General features: G+C 51.4%; 1 protein-coding gene across 1 annotated transcript in view; it reads left to right on the top strand.

Annotated features, from left to right (window-relative positions):
- PSD2 (pleckstrin and Sec7 domain containing 2) overlaps positions 1-16,218 on the top strand; it is a 35,559-nt gene that overhangs the window by 18,286 nt on the left and 1,055 nt on the right. The window contains exons 9-14 of the mRNA XM_066328923.1: positions 292-335; positions 3,921-4,111; positions 5,218-5,288; positions 12,548-12,705; positions 13,691-13,835; positions 14,865-15,008. Coding sequence (XP_066185020.1) covers positions 292-335; positions 3,921-4,111; positions 5,218-5,288; positions 12,548-12,705; positions 13,691-13,835; positions 14,865-15,008 — 753 coding nt within the window. The remainder of the gene's footprint in view (positions 1-291; positions 336-3,920; positions 4,112-5,217; positions 5,289-12,547; positions 12,706-13,690; positions 13,836-14,864; positions 15,009-16,218) is intronic.

Below are 16,218 nucleotides of genomic sequence, written 5' to 3'. Positions count from 1 at the left end.
ACTCAGAACTAGGTACAGCACCCAGAATTAGTCAAAAATGTCATATTCAGGCTCCTGAGCAGGGCTGGCTGCCAGAGGCCTCTGCTGCTGCTGTGTCCAGTCCAATTCCCAGTGTGGCAGACAGAAAGAAGGGGTCCAGCAGCCATCCTGCTCACTGGGAAATGCTTCTCCAGGACAGCCCAGCAGGGAAAGTATCTCCAAGAACACAGACAGGGTGTGGAGGAGGAGATACCTCCACAAGCAGACATGACTTCGATGAGAGACACAGCTAATTCCATGTTCTTTTTCCAGACACTGTATAACTCCATCAAGAATGAGAAGCTGGAGTGGGCCATGTAAGTATGTGCTGAGCATTAAAGGGATAGTGTGCCTTTCCAAGTACCTGGCAGGTCCTAAGTCATGTTTTCAGTCCCGGAATATTTCCTGCCAAGCCCTGAAATGCTGAAGTCCTTCTGTAGACAAATGGAGTTTATTTTTGGTTTAGACACAAAGGCACTTGGGAAGGTTGTGGATCCATGACCTAAAGGAAGGGAATGCCCTCTTTGTTTACTATTACACTTGTAAAATGCTGGTTCCTCTTCAGGTATTTCAGAAGTCTTTGCACAGACAAAGATCTGGGGTTATTCTGAGACTTTCCATCTCTCCCACATGTTGCTTTTTTCCTGGAAATAGTATCAGAGAATCACCTAAGAAGGAAGACACCTTGTGATATCTCTGGTTTAGCTTCCTCCTCAAAGCATGGTTAGTACAAAGTATTGAATTCAGACCAGGATGCTCAGGGCTTTGTTCAATTTGATCCTGAAACTCTCCAAGGACAGGGAACCCACAGCTCCTCTGGATCCACAAACCAGTACTTTATTGTTATGAGAGTGGCATTTTCTCTTGTCTCTCTTGTTTTGACTTCTGCCCACTATCTCCTGTCCTTGTGCCATGCACCACAGTGAAGAGCCCAGCTCTGTCCTTTCAATAACCCCCTCACACAAGGCTGCCATGAGGTCCCCAAAGCCATCTCCTCTGTAGATGGGACAAGTCCGATTCTCTCAGCTGTTTCTTACATTGCAAGTGCTCCAGCCCTCAGGTTTCTCGATCTCAGCTGAAGTCTCACCTTCTGCTGCCCTTTCCTGCGCTGGGGCCAGGCGGTGTTTGCTGTATCACGACATGATTGATGCAGGGAGTGCAGAGCAGACGATCACTTCTCCTCGCCTCCTCACTGTGCCGCTGTTACACAGCCCAGGGTGCTCCTGCCCTCTGCTTCTGCCAGGACACGGCGGCTGCTGCTGCTCCTCCTGCTCATCGCCCGGAGCCCCAGCGCAGTGCTGTGTGCCCCTGGCCCACTCAGCGGTAGCCTTGTACCCCTCTTTTTTATGTCATCCACAAGTTCCATCAGATCATCATTTGTTACCCTGAAACTAGCTTGGAAAGAGCTGCCGGGGTGGGCTCCATCACAGGTTCACACAGCACCGTCCTCAGTCCTCCTCCCACTGCTCTGCCACTCAGAGCACAGGCCAGGATCATCAGCGAGGTCCCCAGCTCCAGCGTCTTCTCGAGGGGAAGCCCGTGACAGACCTGAGCTCTCCTCTCCTCTCCTCTCCTCTCCTCTCCTCTCCTCTCCTCTCCTCTCCTCTCCTCTCCTCTCCTCTCCTCTCCTCTCCTCTCCTCTCCTCTCCTCTCCTCTCCTCTCCTCTCCTCTCCTCTCCTCTCCTCTCCTCTCCTCTCCTCTCCTCTCCTCTCCTCTCCTCTCCTCTCCTCTCCTCTCCTCTCCTCTCCTCTCCTCTCCTCTCCTCTCCTCTCCTCTCCTCTCCTCTCCTCTCCTCTCCTCTCCTCTCCTCTCCTCTCCTCTCCTCTCCTCTCCTCTCCTCTCCTCTCCTCTCCTCTCCTCTCCTCGCCTCTCCTCGCCTCGCCTCTCCTCGCCTCGCCTCGCCTCGCCTCGCCTCGCCTCGCCTCTCCTCTCCTCTCCTCTCCTCTCCTCTCCTCTCCTCTCCCTCTCCCTCTCCCTCTCCCTCTCCTCTCCCTCTCCCTTTTCTCATTTTCCTCTCCCATTTCTGTGCCATCAGCCCCATCACCTGCTCTGTCCCTCCCATCACCCTGACCAAGAGAAGCACAGGGCAGGGTTCCATCCAGTCTCCGCGGCTCCCTGGGTGCCGGGGCCGGTCCCGCCTGGGCTCTGTCGGGAGCGAGAGCTGAGGGCTGGTTCATGGCAGGGCACGAGTGTGTCTGCCTCGGGCTGTGCTTCCACAGCCAGGACAGCTCCCTGCTCGGGCACATCCCGGGGCTGTCACCTGCCGGGGCTGTCCCCTACCGGGGCTGTCACCTACTGAGACTGTCACCCTGCCGAGGCTGTCATCTACCGGGGGTGTCACCTGCCGGGGCTGTCACCTCCCGGGGGTGTCACCTGCCGGGGCTGTCACCCTGCTCGGGCTGTCACCTGCCGGGGGTGTCAACTGCCAGGACTGTCCCCTGCCGGGGCTGTCACCTGCCGGGGCTGTCACCCTGCTCGGGCTGTCACCTGCCGGGGGTGTCAACTGCCAGGACTGTCCCCTGCCGGGGCTGTCACCCTGCCCGGGCTGTCACCCTGCTCGGGCTGTCACCTACTGAGACTGTCATCCTGCCGGGGCGGTCACCCTCCCGAGACTGTCACCCTGCCGAGACTGTCACCCTGCCGGGGCTGTCACCTGCCGGGGCTGTCACCCTGCCGGGGTCCCGCTGCCCCGGGGCAGCTCCAGGCAGCAGCGCCCAGATCCCTCCCGCCTCTTCAGCCACTGTATCCCTCATCCTTCACCCATCCCGACCGGCCCGGGGCCCGCCTTGCTGCAGGCTGTCCTGCTGGGCTGCAGGCTCAGAGCCCACAGCTCCTCTGCAGGGGGACAGATGGCCCCTGGCATGGGGGACCTGGGTCAGCGACTCCCTGGTTTTCTTTCAGTCAAAACCTTGCACAGCCAGGACCCTGTTCCCTCTGCTTGCCTCTGCCTTGTGTCCTGGCCCACAGATCCCCCCAGACAGGCAGGTGTGTGACCACAGCAAGGAGCTCAGAGGGTGCAGCCCCTCTAATTCCCCACTAAGGAATAGTATCTGGGCTCTGCCTCAGCCCCAGGACTCCTGTGGGAGCTGAGGGCTAAGGAATCATCCTTCTTTTCCAAGAGGTGTCTGATGCTTTGGCCATCTGCTTGCTGCAGGTGAGGAATGGTGTTTTACTGCTCCCATCCCAGCCAGTGCATTCATTGAGGGTCAGTCCTCAGCTGAGGTTTGGTCCCAATCTGATCTGCAACCTGACGTGACCACTCATCCCATGCAGACATTGACATGTGTCAGACAGGACAGAAAAGCCCTGTTTGCTCTTCCTCCTTCATGTCCCAGGGACACTGGGAACTATCACTTCCCATACAGGTTCTACTTTCTTTGTGCCAGAGTAGGTTCATTTCCCAAATGTCTGCAGATCTTCTGTTCCTCAGAGATGCAGAGGACATTCCTAAGGGGAGTTCACTCTCTAGGAGGCCCCAGGCATTGCCTCTCAGCAGCTGAGAAATGCCATGGTATTACCATACCTTGGCCTTCAGCAAAAATCCTCCTTAAGCTCTGGTTTTAGGGCAGAGAATTGGGAACTTTTCCTGTGGAATATTTGTAGTCCTCAGCATGGGATGTCTGCGGTTTCCAGGTGTTCAGACCAGCACCCAGCCCCTTTCCTATTTTGAGTGACCTCGCAGTGGGACCACTGGGACAGTTACCTGCCACCCACACTCCTCCCAGCTCAGACCACCACTGTTGGCACTCTCTCTGTCATGGTCCAGACATCTCCTTCCTTTTTCTTTCTCTGACCAGTCCTGTAATAAAAACTCTAACCCCCAAAGCAAATGGGGCTGCTTTGCATTGCCACCAAACCCACATCTCCTCCACTGAGCCTCTTCTCTGGTTTTGTTTCCAAGTGACGAGGACGAGTTGAGGAAGTCACTCTCGGAGCTGGTAGATGACAAATTCGGAGCCAGCGCGAAGAAAGTGACAAGGATTGTTGACAGCAGCAACCCTTTCCTGGACATCCCCCAAGCCCTGAACGCTGTCACCTACAAGCACGGCGTCCTCACCCGGAAAACCCACGCAGACATGGATGGGAAGAGAAGTACGTGAGCAGGGACAGGGACAGGGACGGGGACAGGAGAGGTGCCCCAGGCAGGCCCAGAGCCTTGCTCTGGCTCTCCTGATGAAAGCTTTTCCTTACCACTTCCCAGGCAACAGAGGAGACATCCCCATAAGTGCCAGGACAGAGGAAAAGGGGGGTGTTTTGAGGCATTTGTAGATATGAGTGTTTTCAAGAAGCCTCAGTGTTCCCTTCTCACTGCCAAGGAAGCTAACACAGACAGACCTGGTGTTCCATCCTGCTCATGGGCCTAATCCCAAATCCCAGTCTCTGACCACTGGTCCCTCAGTAGCTGTCCATTCCAGCCCTGCCCTTGGGGACACTCTGGCCTGCCAAGCTTTGCTCCTGTCCATATCCTGCCATGTGCTGGCTGGGCAACAGAACGCCCCATAGCTCTGCTACCAGCATATGGCATTACAGGAAAGGTAAAGGTATTTGGGAACTGTTAATGAGCAGAGATTAATTAAACCTTGGGTGATTCATTTTGCTAATTGATACGATTGGCCCAGTAGCTGCAGCTGATTAAAAAGTCTTGAGTAGAGATTACCACCCAGGGCCTCCCTTGCTTCCAGCACCTCCTTAATAGCCCGTGCTTGGAGGATCAGCTGTCTGGTGGAGATGGGGATGGCTCCCCTCATCATCTCTCACCCTTCTCCAGATTCTGCCAAGCTCTCTGTGCCCAAGCCCATCGAGATGGTAATGCTCTCTCCTCACGGGAACAGAAGCTGCCTTATCCAGCTGCTCCATTCCAAGCAGAGGAGCTCAAGGAATGTCTCTGCTCTCCAAGCATTAGGTCCAAGGAACACAAACCTGGGTTTGGAGGAGCAAAGACTTCCTGCAGGTGTCCACTGGTACCCCTGTACCGGCTCATGTCTGGCTCTGACCTGCTTGTGTTGCTGCTGGGAGGCTGCAGAGCCCAGCCAGTGTCCTTCACACCCCTGTCCCTGCTCACAAACCACTCGTGAGCAATAGCCTGGACATGTGGGAGCTCTGGGCATCAGCAGGTGCCTGTGGTGGCTCAGGAGAAGGGTTGGGTTTGCCTGGAAGTTCAAGCAGACGTGTACAATTAAATATTCTTCCTTTTTTAGCTCCCAGAGGAAGAAGAGGTTGGAAGAAATTTTATGCTGTGCTTAAAGGGACCGTCCTTTATTTACAAAAGGTAACGGTGTGGTCTCTCCCCTTTGCTGTCTCCTGCTGTCCCCAAAGCAGTCATGCAGTCACATGCCCAAGCAGAGCTGGATCCATGTCCTAACTCACACATGGACATCGACAGATCTCCTCCAGAGACCAGAGCTGGGGGATACTCTCATCTTTGGTGGTGGTGCTTATGCCAAGGGCACAATTCACAGCCTCAAGGGGAACCCTGAAGGAAGAAGCATGAAAGAGGAAACAGAGATTTCTGCAGAAGGATGCCAGCAAGTAGGAGCTATTGGGGAGGATGAATGAACAGATGATATGGAATAGGTGAAATAGGATGTTGGTGAGAAATGAAATAGCAAGGTGAAGAGGTGGAGCATCTGACCAGTCTTATCCTGCCTATAGTTTTATTTGCTGGCATTATAGAGCTGATTATGCACAGCTTTATTGAGTCTGGCATAGGAAGCCAGCTGATGTAATCTTTTTGGGTTTCACTAAAGCTTTTGATACTGTCTCTCACAGAATCCTTCTGGACAGAATGTCCAGCACACAGCTGGATAAACACTCATGTGCTAGGTGAGCACTTGGCTTGTGAGTTGGGCACAAAGGTGACAGTGACTGGGGTGACATCAGACTGGTGACCTGTCACTAGTGGGGTTCCACAGGGCTCCATCCTCTGCCCTGTGCTCTTCAACATCTTCATAAATGACTTGGACACAGGACTCAAGGGAATACTGAGTAAGTTTGTAGACAATACTGAACTGAGAGGAGCTGTTGACTCCCTCAAAGGCAGAGGCCCTGCAGAGAGACCCTGACAAATGAGAGGCACAGGCAATCATCCACTGTATGAAGTTTAACAGGACAGTGCTGGATTCTGCACCTGGGACAGGGCAATCCTGGGTGCACAGACAGACTGGGGAACGAGAGGCAGGAGAGCAGCAGTGGAAGGGGACCTGGGAGTCCTGGTCGATGGCCAGTTTAATATGAGTCAGCAGAGCCCTGGCAGCCAGGAGTGACTTCTGTGCCCTGGGGACATCAGGCTCAGAATTTGGAGAAGGCTCTCAGACACAGTGGGATTGTTGGGGTGTCCTGTGCAGGGCCAGGAGTTGGTGTTGATGGTCTTTGTGGGTCACTTTCAGCTCAGATGATTCTGTGATTCCATGGTTCTATGCTGAAAATTTATCTTCTTCAGGACCTTGATGACCTGGGTCCTTCCAGGGGCTGTCAAGTGACATTTTGTGCCTCTCTCTGCATCCCTGTTCATTGTGTAGCCACCTCCAGTCAACACAAGTGTTGTCTTGTGTCTTGTGGGACACAAAGTCTCCAGGGAATAGCTTCCCTCAATGCTCTAGCATTCAGCTCTCTGGCCCTTGGATGCTTGGAGGATTTGCTGGAAAGCCTTTTCTGAGGGAAAATCCAAGGAGACTAGATAGGGGCTCACTTGAGTGTCAGTGTGAGCCAGCCCAGGATGCCAAATGTCTGCTCATCATCAACATAACCCACTGAACTAGGTCTGAACTACCTGAGCAACACAGGCTGTGCAGTAACCCATTGAACTCACCTTGCTGGAGCAGCACTCCCCGTGGGTAGATGCTCCTGCCTATTGCAGCATTATCTCCACAGCAATGAGAGTAAACAAACACTGGATTATATAAGAGAGGCAGAAAGATCCCTGGGGCAGCAGGGAGTTGTGACTCACAGCTTGTAGCACACCCCAATGACTCTCCTGTTTCACCAGGTCCTATGGCACACATCAAAAACCAGCAGAAATCTGGCAGCAGTGCCTCCTACCTCCCAGTGTGGGTTGCTCTTAGCCCAGAGGTGTTTTTACAGCTGTGCCACTCTCTCCTGCAGCTTAGGGAAGCTGCAGCACACAGGGGAGCCCAGATCTCCTCCAGGCCTCTAAGTGTAGTGTTCTTCTAGCCAGCAGCACTCCTCTCACCCCTCAGTCCTTGTGTCATTACACATCTTCACGTGGAGTCCACCAGAGCCCTCATGCTGACCCATGGGTTATACATGAGGATTTAACTTGTACAGAGTTATCATCAACATTTAATTGTGTGACACTTTTTCTGTGGGAGGAGAAAACCCCAAACATTTCCACCTTCACAGAACCATTTGGATCCAAATGAATTTTCCACTAAGGGGATGAGTCTGATGAGAGGGTATATATTGAGAATGAAACCCTCTTTCAGGATGGAATTTTCTTTCCCTGGCAGCAGAAGGAGCCGTGAAGCCAGCACTGAGTGTCATTGCTGCTGCTGGGGCAGAGGGGTTGGGGGTTCTTTGCTGTACAAGGCTTGCAGCAGTAACCACTTGTTAACAAAGTTCATTATGTTTGTCTGAGGTGTTTAGGATTTAAAAAGAGAGCAAGGAAGAGGCTGACGTGGCAGTGAGGAGATCAATGTTCTTATCTCAATGACCTTCAGGATCAAATGGTTCAGAGACTGAGGGCTTTCTTTATGGACAAGGACTGAAGGAGCAAAACACCCAAGATTTGGCTGAGTTATGAAAGTGTCTGATAAATAAGAGCCATGACTGATGTGTAATTAGCAGGAGGGCCCAGAATTGCCAAGGATGCCCCAAGGAAGTAGCGTTTGGAACAACAACAAAAATAAACCGAAGGAATGTTTGGGCAAAGGATTTGGGGCAAGAGGGGTTTCTAACTCCTGAGCTGCTGCCAGACTGGATTATAGTCCTCTCCAGGGAATTCCTTGGGCTTGGCTGTAGACAGTGTCTATCAGGCTTGCAGAGACAGGACAGAAGGATGAGAACTTGAAGACAAAGTCCTTGCCCTGTCACTTGCGAACATTCCCAGCACCACAACAGAGAGTGGATAAACATCCACCTGCCCTGTGGATTCTTGGTGTCATTTCTTGCCCATGGGGTGGTTTGCAGAACAAAGGAATTGCACAATACAGGAAGGAAGTGGTGTGCCAGCCTCCCAAGCTCTCAGCAGAAGACAGCTGTAGATAAACACAAGGTAGGACCTTGGCTGAGCGTAAACCACCGGGGAAAGGTTTTCTGATGGGAAGAAAAAATCCTGCTTCCAGAACCACCTGATGCCATGGGGCACAGGTTCAGCCTGTTCCACTTTTCTGCTCGGACCAAATTAAGGATCTAGACTTTAATAGTAAATTCACATAAGTTGAACAGGGAACTCCATTTGGTTTTGAGGAGCAAGTTGAGCATAAATAAGACTGAGAGGTAGAGGGAAGGTGGGAGGAAGGAGGGGCTGGGTAGGTGGATGTATAGAAAGAAGGAATGGCCAGGCACAGAGAGAGGTGGACATAACACAGGCAGAAGGGTGGGTGGACAGGTAGAAGTCAGTCTGACAGAAGCAATTCAGGCAGCAACCATAAACCTGCTGCTGAGGAGATGTCACATGTCATTGACTCGCTGGTGTTAATTGCTGGATCAGCATGTTCCAGCACAGTCTGCTTGAACCCCTAAAGGGATGCAGCAGAGTCTGAAGGAAGAAATGCAGGCTTGGGAGCAGGGCACACCTCTCCTGTGCACTAATCTGCTCTGGGCACTGACTCACTCCATGGCCTTTGGCAACTTACTTCACCTCTGTGAAATGGGGATAATAATCCTTAATCACCACACATAGAGGGGGGTTAAGAAAAATGATGGAGAGCTATAAAGCACGAGATGCTTTTGTACATCTTTTTGTATGAGGTGCTTGAAAGGGTGCAGGTTCTGTCTCCAGCCAGGAAGAGCTCTCAGCACAGCCCTGAGCCACAGGTGCTGTCCCATGCAGGCAGACCCTTGCCAGGTGCTCTGGGGAGGGCCAAGATCTTGCCTAGACTGAAAAGGGCACAAGGGTTCATTTTCCTAATTGTTTAGGATGGTAGATGTGAGGTGAAGGAAAGAAAGAGGAGGAAAAGCCACTCACAAGCCAGAGCATGAGGAATATCTGTGGGTCCATGTCCATATTCCCAGCACTGCCCAGGGCTGGTTCTGAGGCCAGAGGAGAGGGCAGCAGAACTGGTAGACGGGGCTCTCCCACCCCATCCAGGGGCCCTACAAAGGAAGGCACAAGAACTAGATGCCTTTTCTTGGCAAAACAAGCTTTGAGATTAGTTGTGGATCTGCTCACAGGATTGGGAAGCAGGGGCCAGTGACCGAAAGGCACCAGGATCTCCCAGCATTATCAGCCAAACATGGCACTGTGACCACCTGACACTGGGATGAGCCTCCTGGAAGAGCCATCCCCAGCACCATTCACTCCTGAGAACAGCAAGGCACAAGGTAGAGAGTGTTGGGAAAGATGGGACAGGAGGGGTTTATGGATAGGAATGTCTGGTAAGAAATACTGGAGATGTAAAACCTGTGAGTGCAATAGAAATGAAGGACAGCTTTGAGATGGAGGCATGGCAGGCAGGAAGACGGTGATTAACTGGAGATGGGTTGAAGGACAGAAAACAAAAGGACCCAAGAATGCAGCCCCTCTCCACCCTGCCAAGGCAGCAAGGAAAAAGTAGATAAGAAGAGTAGTCTTTAGAGTGTAGAATATAGGATGATATGGTAATTTAGTAGTTCTCATAAGTTGAATGCAAAGTTTGCAGGTTTTGTATCTTGTGCCGGTTGGTCACTGTAAATTAGAATATTCAACACAAAAGGAGATATAATTTGTTGGAACAAGGACCTCGGTCTCTTAACTCTTCACCCCTTCTCTTGCCGCTCTCTCTCTCTGCTTCTTCTACCCCCTGTCTCCCTCCCTCTCTCTTTGGGGCTTCCCTTCAGCCGAGGCTGGTGGCTGAAAGCAGCCCTCTTTACCCACGGCCCTTGCCATAAAACCATGTGTTTCTGGAATATCTCAGGTCAGCAGAGTTCCTTGTCCCTGCTGTCCACAGATGTCTCTGCAGAGAGAACCTGCTTTGTTCAACCTCTTGTTGATTTACGGTGCCCAGCATTAGAAAAAGAAGATTGGATTTTTTTTCTTACACCGGCATTGATGCCAGAGAGCCTGAGATCCATGGAGGCAATACTTGATGATTCCATTCAAGATGAGGATCTGCATTAGTCAAAGCACTCAGCAGCTGTGGCAGTTTCCTCTTGTCACACGCCATTAAGCTAGGCTGTTTTGCACTGTATTTTCAGAAAGCTTATTTTGAAATAAGAGATCATGAGCAGATCATGGCAGTCAGATTTATTCAAATCCAGAGAGCTTCAGCCTCGGATAAAAACCAAATTGAAGTGTCTCTACAATGCATAAGGCCTGAGCAGCAATGCCTTCCTCAAGCAAATATTTCTCTTCTGGTGGAGTAATACATTCAGTCTCCACAAGGCAAAGCATTTGTTTTTCTTTGCAAAAAAGGCTGACAGCCCATCCCTCTGGCTGCTGAAATCTCCACAGTGGTAAGGTCATCTGCACTGCCCACCTCAGTGTCTCCCCAAACACAGGGTGCCTGCAGCACCCAGCCTTCCTCTGCTGGAAAGCCAGGGCTTTTCTTTGGGATTCACCATCCCCAGGAACCTGTGCCAGACATTTGTAGGTGGGCCCATGATATTTTTTTTTTGGACCAGGCCGAGTTTCATATGATGATGAGCATGGGATGGCACCCACTTGCCTGGATGGGATAACTGCTTCAAAAAATGAGGGAAGAAAGGCTTCAGAAGCTTCTTTCCCACCAGGAGCAAGAGTTGGGTGAGCCACATCCATGGGCTGGGGAGTGCTGGTCCTCAGCACTCTCAACAGCAGCAGAGGGGAAACCTTTCTGACCCTACCCCAGAGAACAGCCTCACTGACCAGGGTTACCATCCCTGAGGCTGCAGCACAGCAGCAGCCCTGGACAGCTGCATTTGTACCACTGGGACATGGGAAACAGAAAACAATCTTTTTGCAAATCTGCAGAACCGTTCTGGCTTGGAAGCTAAGGAAGGCTTGGGATGTATGGACCATCATCACCAGACAGACCTGCCCTGGTGCTGACAGCCAAGGGCAGTCAAGGAAAGCAAAACATAGAGCACATTAATCCTGTAGCACTGATCATCAGGGCAAGGCAGGGCCTTCCAGGGACACCCTGTCCTGGCATGGCCTCTAACGTGGCTGGGGTGCTGGTTTGCTTTAGCCAGGGCCACGTTCTTTTCATCAGGTTCTTTTTTCACCTATCCATGCATCCCTCTGTCCATCCTCACCATCCCACCATCACACCGGTTGAGCTGACAAGGGTGCAGAGCGGGAGAGAGGATATTGCACTAAGTCACTGGGAATGCAAAGGGATAAAACCAGGACTGACAGAACTTTTTTTTGCCTAAATAGTGTTGTGGCAGTATCATTTCAGAATCCCATGTTTGGTATTTTCTACCCTTTTGTAAAATACAAGCACATATAGTTACTGCTGCATTCCCCACTTGTGTGAAGTTGTCCTTCCGTGGAGAAAGTCAAGCAGGGATACAGGGAATGCTGCTGCAATTTGGGAGTTCCAGTCTAAAGAATTACAGGGAGGACCATGCCAAAGGAGCATGTGTACTAAAGGGAGATCAAACCTGGTTCAGGGGGACACACTCAGACTGGCAGCTGCCCCTCAGGCCCCACACCTGTACAGAGATGAGCTGGTTGCAGGGATGCTGCTGTTCCAGGACTACCTTCCTACACACAAAGCTGTACTGGTAGGACAAGGAGCAATGGGTTTAAACTGAAAGAGGGGAAATTTAGGTAGATATCAGGGAAAAATTCTTCCCTGTGAGGGTGGGGAGGCCCTGGTACAGGTTACCCAGAGAAGCTGTGGCTGCTCCATCCCTGGAAGTGTCCAAGGCCGGGTTGGACAGGGCTTGGAGCAGCCTGGGATAGTGGAAGGTGTCCCTGCCCATGGCAGGGGGTTGGAATGAGAAGAGCTTTGAGGTCCTTTCCAGCCCAAACCATCCCATGAGTCTATGAGGCTGCACACCAGGGCAGGTGCTCGTTGATATCCTCTGTTGATTGGGAGTTGCATCCTGCTTTGAGCTCTGCACTGTGGGGGAAGCTCTGCAGAGCCCTGGCCCTGCCTGTGCCTCCCCACAAAGCCTCAGGCATGTGCTGTGTTAGAAATAACTATTGATAATTACGTTTAAAACTTTCATCTCTTTCTTTACATCTTCCCAGTGAACTTAATGATGGAAGCAGTTGTCAGATGTTAATTATTATCATTATCAGCTCCTAGCATTTATTGTACAAAGCGGTGCTTTTCCTGGTCTTGGCACTCTGTGATTATAGCACAGGGAGAAAGGCAGGTTCATTAAAGCAGCCCGCAAATGTTAGTGTTGTCATTATCCAATTAACGTTCCTCTTCCCAGGATGAATATAAACCTGACAAAGACCTCTCTGAAGTGGATCTGAAAAACGCCATCCGTGTGCACCACGCCTTAGCCACAAAAGCCTCTGACTACAGCAAGAAGTCCAACGTGCTCAAGCTGAAGACAGCTGACTGGAGAGTCTTCCTCTTCCAGGCCCCGTGAGTGTCTGGATGGGCAGTGCCTGGATGGGCAGCCTGACCTCCAATGTGTGACCTGGCCAGACCAGCACACGCATTCAGGGCACACCTGGGGAGAGGAAAGGGCTGAGGGTCATTTCTGCAGGGCCGTGCAAAGGATGTAGCCATAGGTCACAGTTTCTTGGTAGCTTCATGCCAGTCCCTGAGGTCCTTCCCAGCTGTCACCAAGGCAGGCTGAGTAGGATGGGCTGGGATGTGTAGGGCTGAGTGAAAGGACTCCTCTTGCTGACTTCTGTTGGCGTGTTCTGGAAGGGAGAACATCTGTGGGGTGCAGGTGATGATTCCCCTGGTCAGCTTTTGATGGGGAAACTGTCTAAACTTCCTTAAAGCAGTCCCCCCAGCCAGGGTAGGTGTTCTATCTTAGTCCATTGCTGAGGAGTATTAGAGTGTTAGTAAGTGTCAAGTGCGATGAAATCATCCTCTGTCTCACGTTTTTCATGTCTTCTCCTGAGAGAGGTGACGTTGTCTGTAGGTTGGCCTGGAGTACTAATGTCCACCTTGGCATCTGAATTTGTGCAGCAAACACCCACCTAAAGGCTTGGGGGAGCAGTGTTGGACAGATTTGATGAAGGACCCTGGGCAGTGTCTCACAAATGACATAAATGACATCCTGCTCTGTGGAACCTCTGTTGTGTGGCTCGCAGTCTCCTAAGAGCAGGACATCCTTGGCCCTGGCCTCTCCACAGCTCCTCAGGAATACAACTAGAGCTCATGAAGAAGGCAGGGCTGCCCAGGCTTTGAGAGGCAGACAACAGCTCTAAAATCAGCACTGTAGAGGAGCGAGTTAGAGAGAGTTTCCCTCTGTTCATAACCTGGCACAGAAGTGGCATCAAAGCAAGGCCACCGATGGCCTTCCTGAGCTTGGGTGGCTCTAGGGCTGTTGTCAGCCTGGTCCTGCTCAAGAGCATTTACAGACTGCCTCTCTCTTTCTCCTCCTCCACAACAGAAGTAAGGAAGAAATGCTCTCCTGGATCCTGCGGATCAACCTCGTCGCTGCCATTTTCTCTGCTCCAGCCTTCCCAGCTGCAATCTGCTCCATGAAGAAGTTCTGCCGCCCGCTCCTGCCTTCATCCATGACCAAGCTGTGCCAGGTAATGCATGAGAGAAGGAGTGGAGCAGGGGTGCCCAGTGCTCAGCAAGCCCTTCAGCTCAGGGTGAGCCCATCTGCAGGTCCCCCTGGTCCTGACAGACACACTCAGGTGCTCAGTGCAGGAACAGGGGAGTGGAGTGGGCAGCTCGGAGAGACATGGAAAATCCTGGCACCTGGCCACTGCTTCCTTTGCATAAACAGCTCTGTGCACACACCTGCCTGTTGGTTCTGGCTTCTTGATTGCTCTTGGCCCATCACATCCCAGCACCTTCCTGTTGCTGGAGTAGAAACAGCAGAATAGCGCCAGAGTTGATGCTGCAGAGCCCAACAGCCCAGGTTTGGTTTATATCATGGCACCCTCTTGTTCCTGGGGCTCAAAAACCACAGACAAAAGGGATGTCTGGGTTTCAGTAGGGAAGGTTTTCTGGAAACAAGGGGGCACAGTGCACCAGGCTCAGCTAACCATGAGCAGCTGCCATCCAAAGAGTACCTTTTGTTTCCCTGTCCAGGGGAGGCCCAACACGCCTCAGCACTTCCAAAAAGCAGGGACACACTACCACTGCCCCCCAGAAAAGGGGAGGACAGCCTGAAATGTCAGGGCAGAGACACAGCTCCTGCCTGCTGAGACAGATGTGGCCAGATGTTCACCTTTATCGAAGCCCAGGTGGGGAGGGTACTTCTATCTCTGAAAAGCACAGGATGAGCAGCAGCTCTGGAGACACTGGGGCTTTTGCCTGGCTGATACAGGATGCATGTTACAGAAGCATTTTGAGCTTATAATGCCAAAGATGCCTCGGTGCCAAACAAATCCACTCTTGGCACTTGAGGTACCTGAGTTTTGCTCTTACTCCAGTACCTGTGTTTGAGCTGCTCCTTATCAGATGAATTTACAAGTGCACAACACACCTTTGGCTCCAGCACAGCAGCTGAGCTTACGCCCCTGCAGGGAGAGTTCCCCCAGCCACAGGCAGGAGGAGCACTTGGGTGCTGCACTCCCACGTTTTAATACCTGACACGCTTCTCTCGGCAGGAGGAACAGCTGAGGTCTCATGAAAATAAAATGAAGCAGATTGCAGACGAATTAGCAGAGCATAAATTACATCCTGTAGAGAAGAGCCTCAAGTCAAAAGAGGCTGAGGAATACAGACTCAAAGAACATTACCTAATATTTGAGGTAAAAGAACTTTCGTCTTTTCTGTGATAAATGATACCTTGGCTGATTGAGGAGAACAGGACTCCAGAGTGGGTGCTGTGAGTCTGGGAGAGCTGAAAGGAGAGAGAAGGACAAGGGCTCCCAAGTTGGATGGGTGTCTTGGGGCATAACAAGCCTCACTGTTTTGCACCGAGCTGAAAAACGAAGTAAGAGCCATTTCCTCCCCTCTGTGATTTCTAACCAGAGGAGGGGAAAACTGACAAGAGAAAGAACATCTTCCTTTACTGTGCCAAATTTTGACATTTCCTCAGGTCCCAAGTAAGAGAGGGGTTCAGTTCTCAGTGTGACTCAGTCTTTTTCAGTAACATTAATAAAAAGCAAAGGGAATCCTTGGGAGAATTAATCCTGTTTTGCTGCAACCATTTCTGTAAATAAAGCCAAACCCAGTGTTACAGCTGATTACGGACCCTTTGAGGATGCGTGTAAATAAGTTTTAAGTCCCTGTAAAGTCTAAGAAGCATTTCATTGTGGGAGAAAGGGGGTATTTTGTTCCAGTGAGAGTTGAGCAGAAGGTGTGGTTCCTGCCACATAGATGTCAGTTGGAAGGGGCTGCTGGAGGCCTCTAGTCTTGCTTCCAGCATGAACTTGGATTATTCCTAGTCTTAGTCCAGACTGAGCATTACATTTAGTGGCTGAGCCCCAGAAATCACTAAGCATGGAAATATCCCACTTCCCTCATGCCAGGGCTGCACCATCCCTTTGTGTAACACCCAGCCTGATTCTCCAAAGCCACAGCTCCCAGCTGCTGGCTCCCTTGTCTTTGTACCAACCTTCCAAATAGTTGCTGCTGCCTTCCTTTCTCCAGCATTCGGTTTTGGATGCCTGCAGAGAAGTTTCTGCCTGAGCTTTTCTCTGGACTGTCTTTTCAGTCTTCAAGGAGAAGTTGGCACTTCCAGGGCATAATTCATCTCATCTGTCTTATGAGATGTGCTCCAGAAATGCTTGTTTCTTTGTGCTGACAAAGAAGCCAGCACAGGCAGCCTCTGACATGTTAAGAGAAAGGATGGGCATTACACAAGTCCTCTAAAAAATCCCATCTAGCATTTGAACAAAGGGTCCAGGCAAAGAGGATGCCTCCCTTTATGCTGTGCTCTGTGAGGAGCACTGGGGGCACAACTCAGCAGCAATAACTGAACCACTGGATGGAAACAATGACAAGCAGAAGTATTTT

The sequence above is a fragment of the Sylvia atricapilla genome, chromosome 14 (assembly GCF_009819655.1).
Source record: "Sylvia atricapilla isolate bSylAtr1 chromosome 14, bSylAtr1.pri, whole genome shotgun sequence".
NCBI lineage: Eukaryota > Metazoa > Chordata > Aves > Passeriformes > Sylviidae > Sylvia > Sylvia atricapilla.
This window is presented reverse-complemented; position numbering and strand designations above follow the sequence as displayed.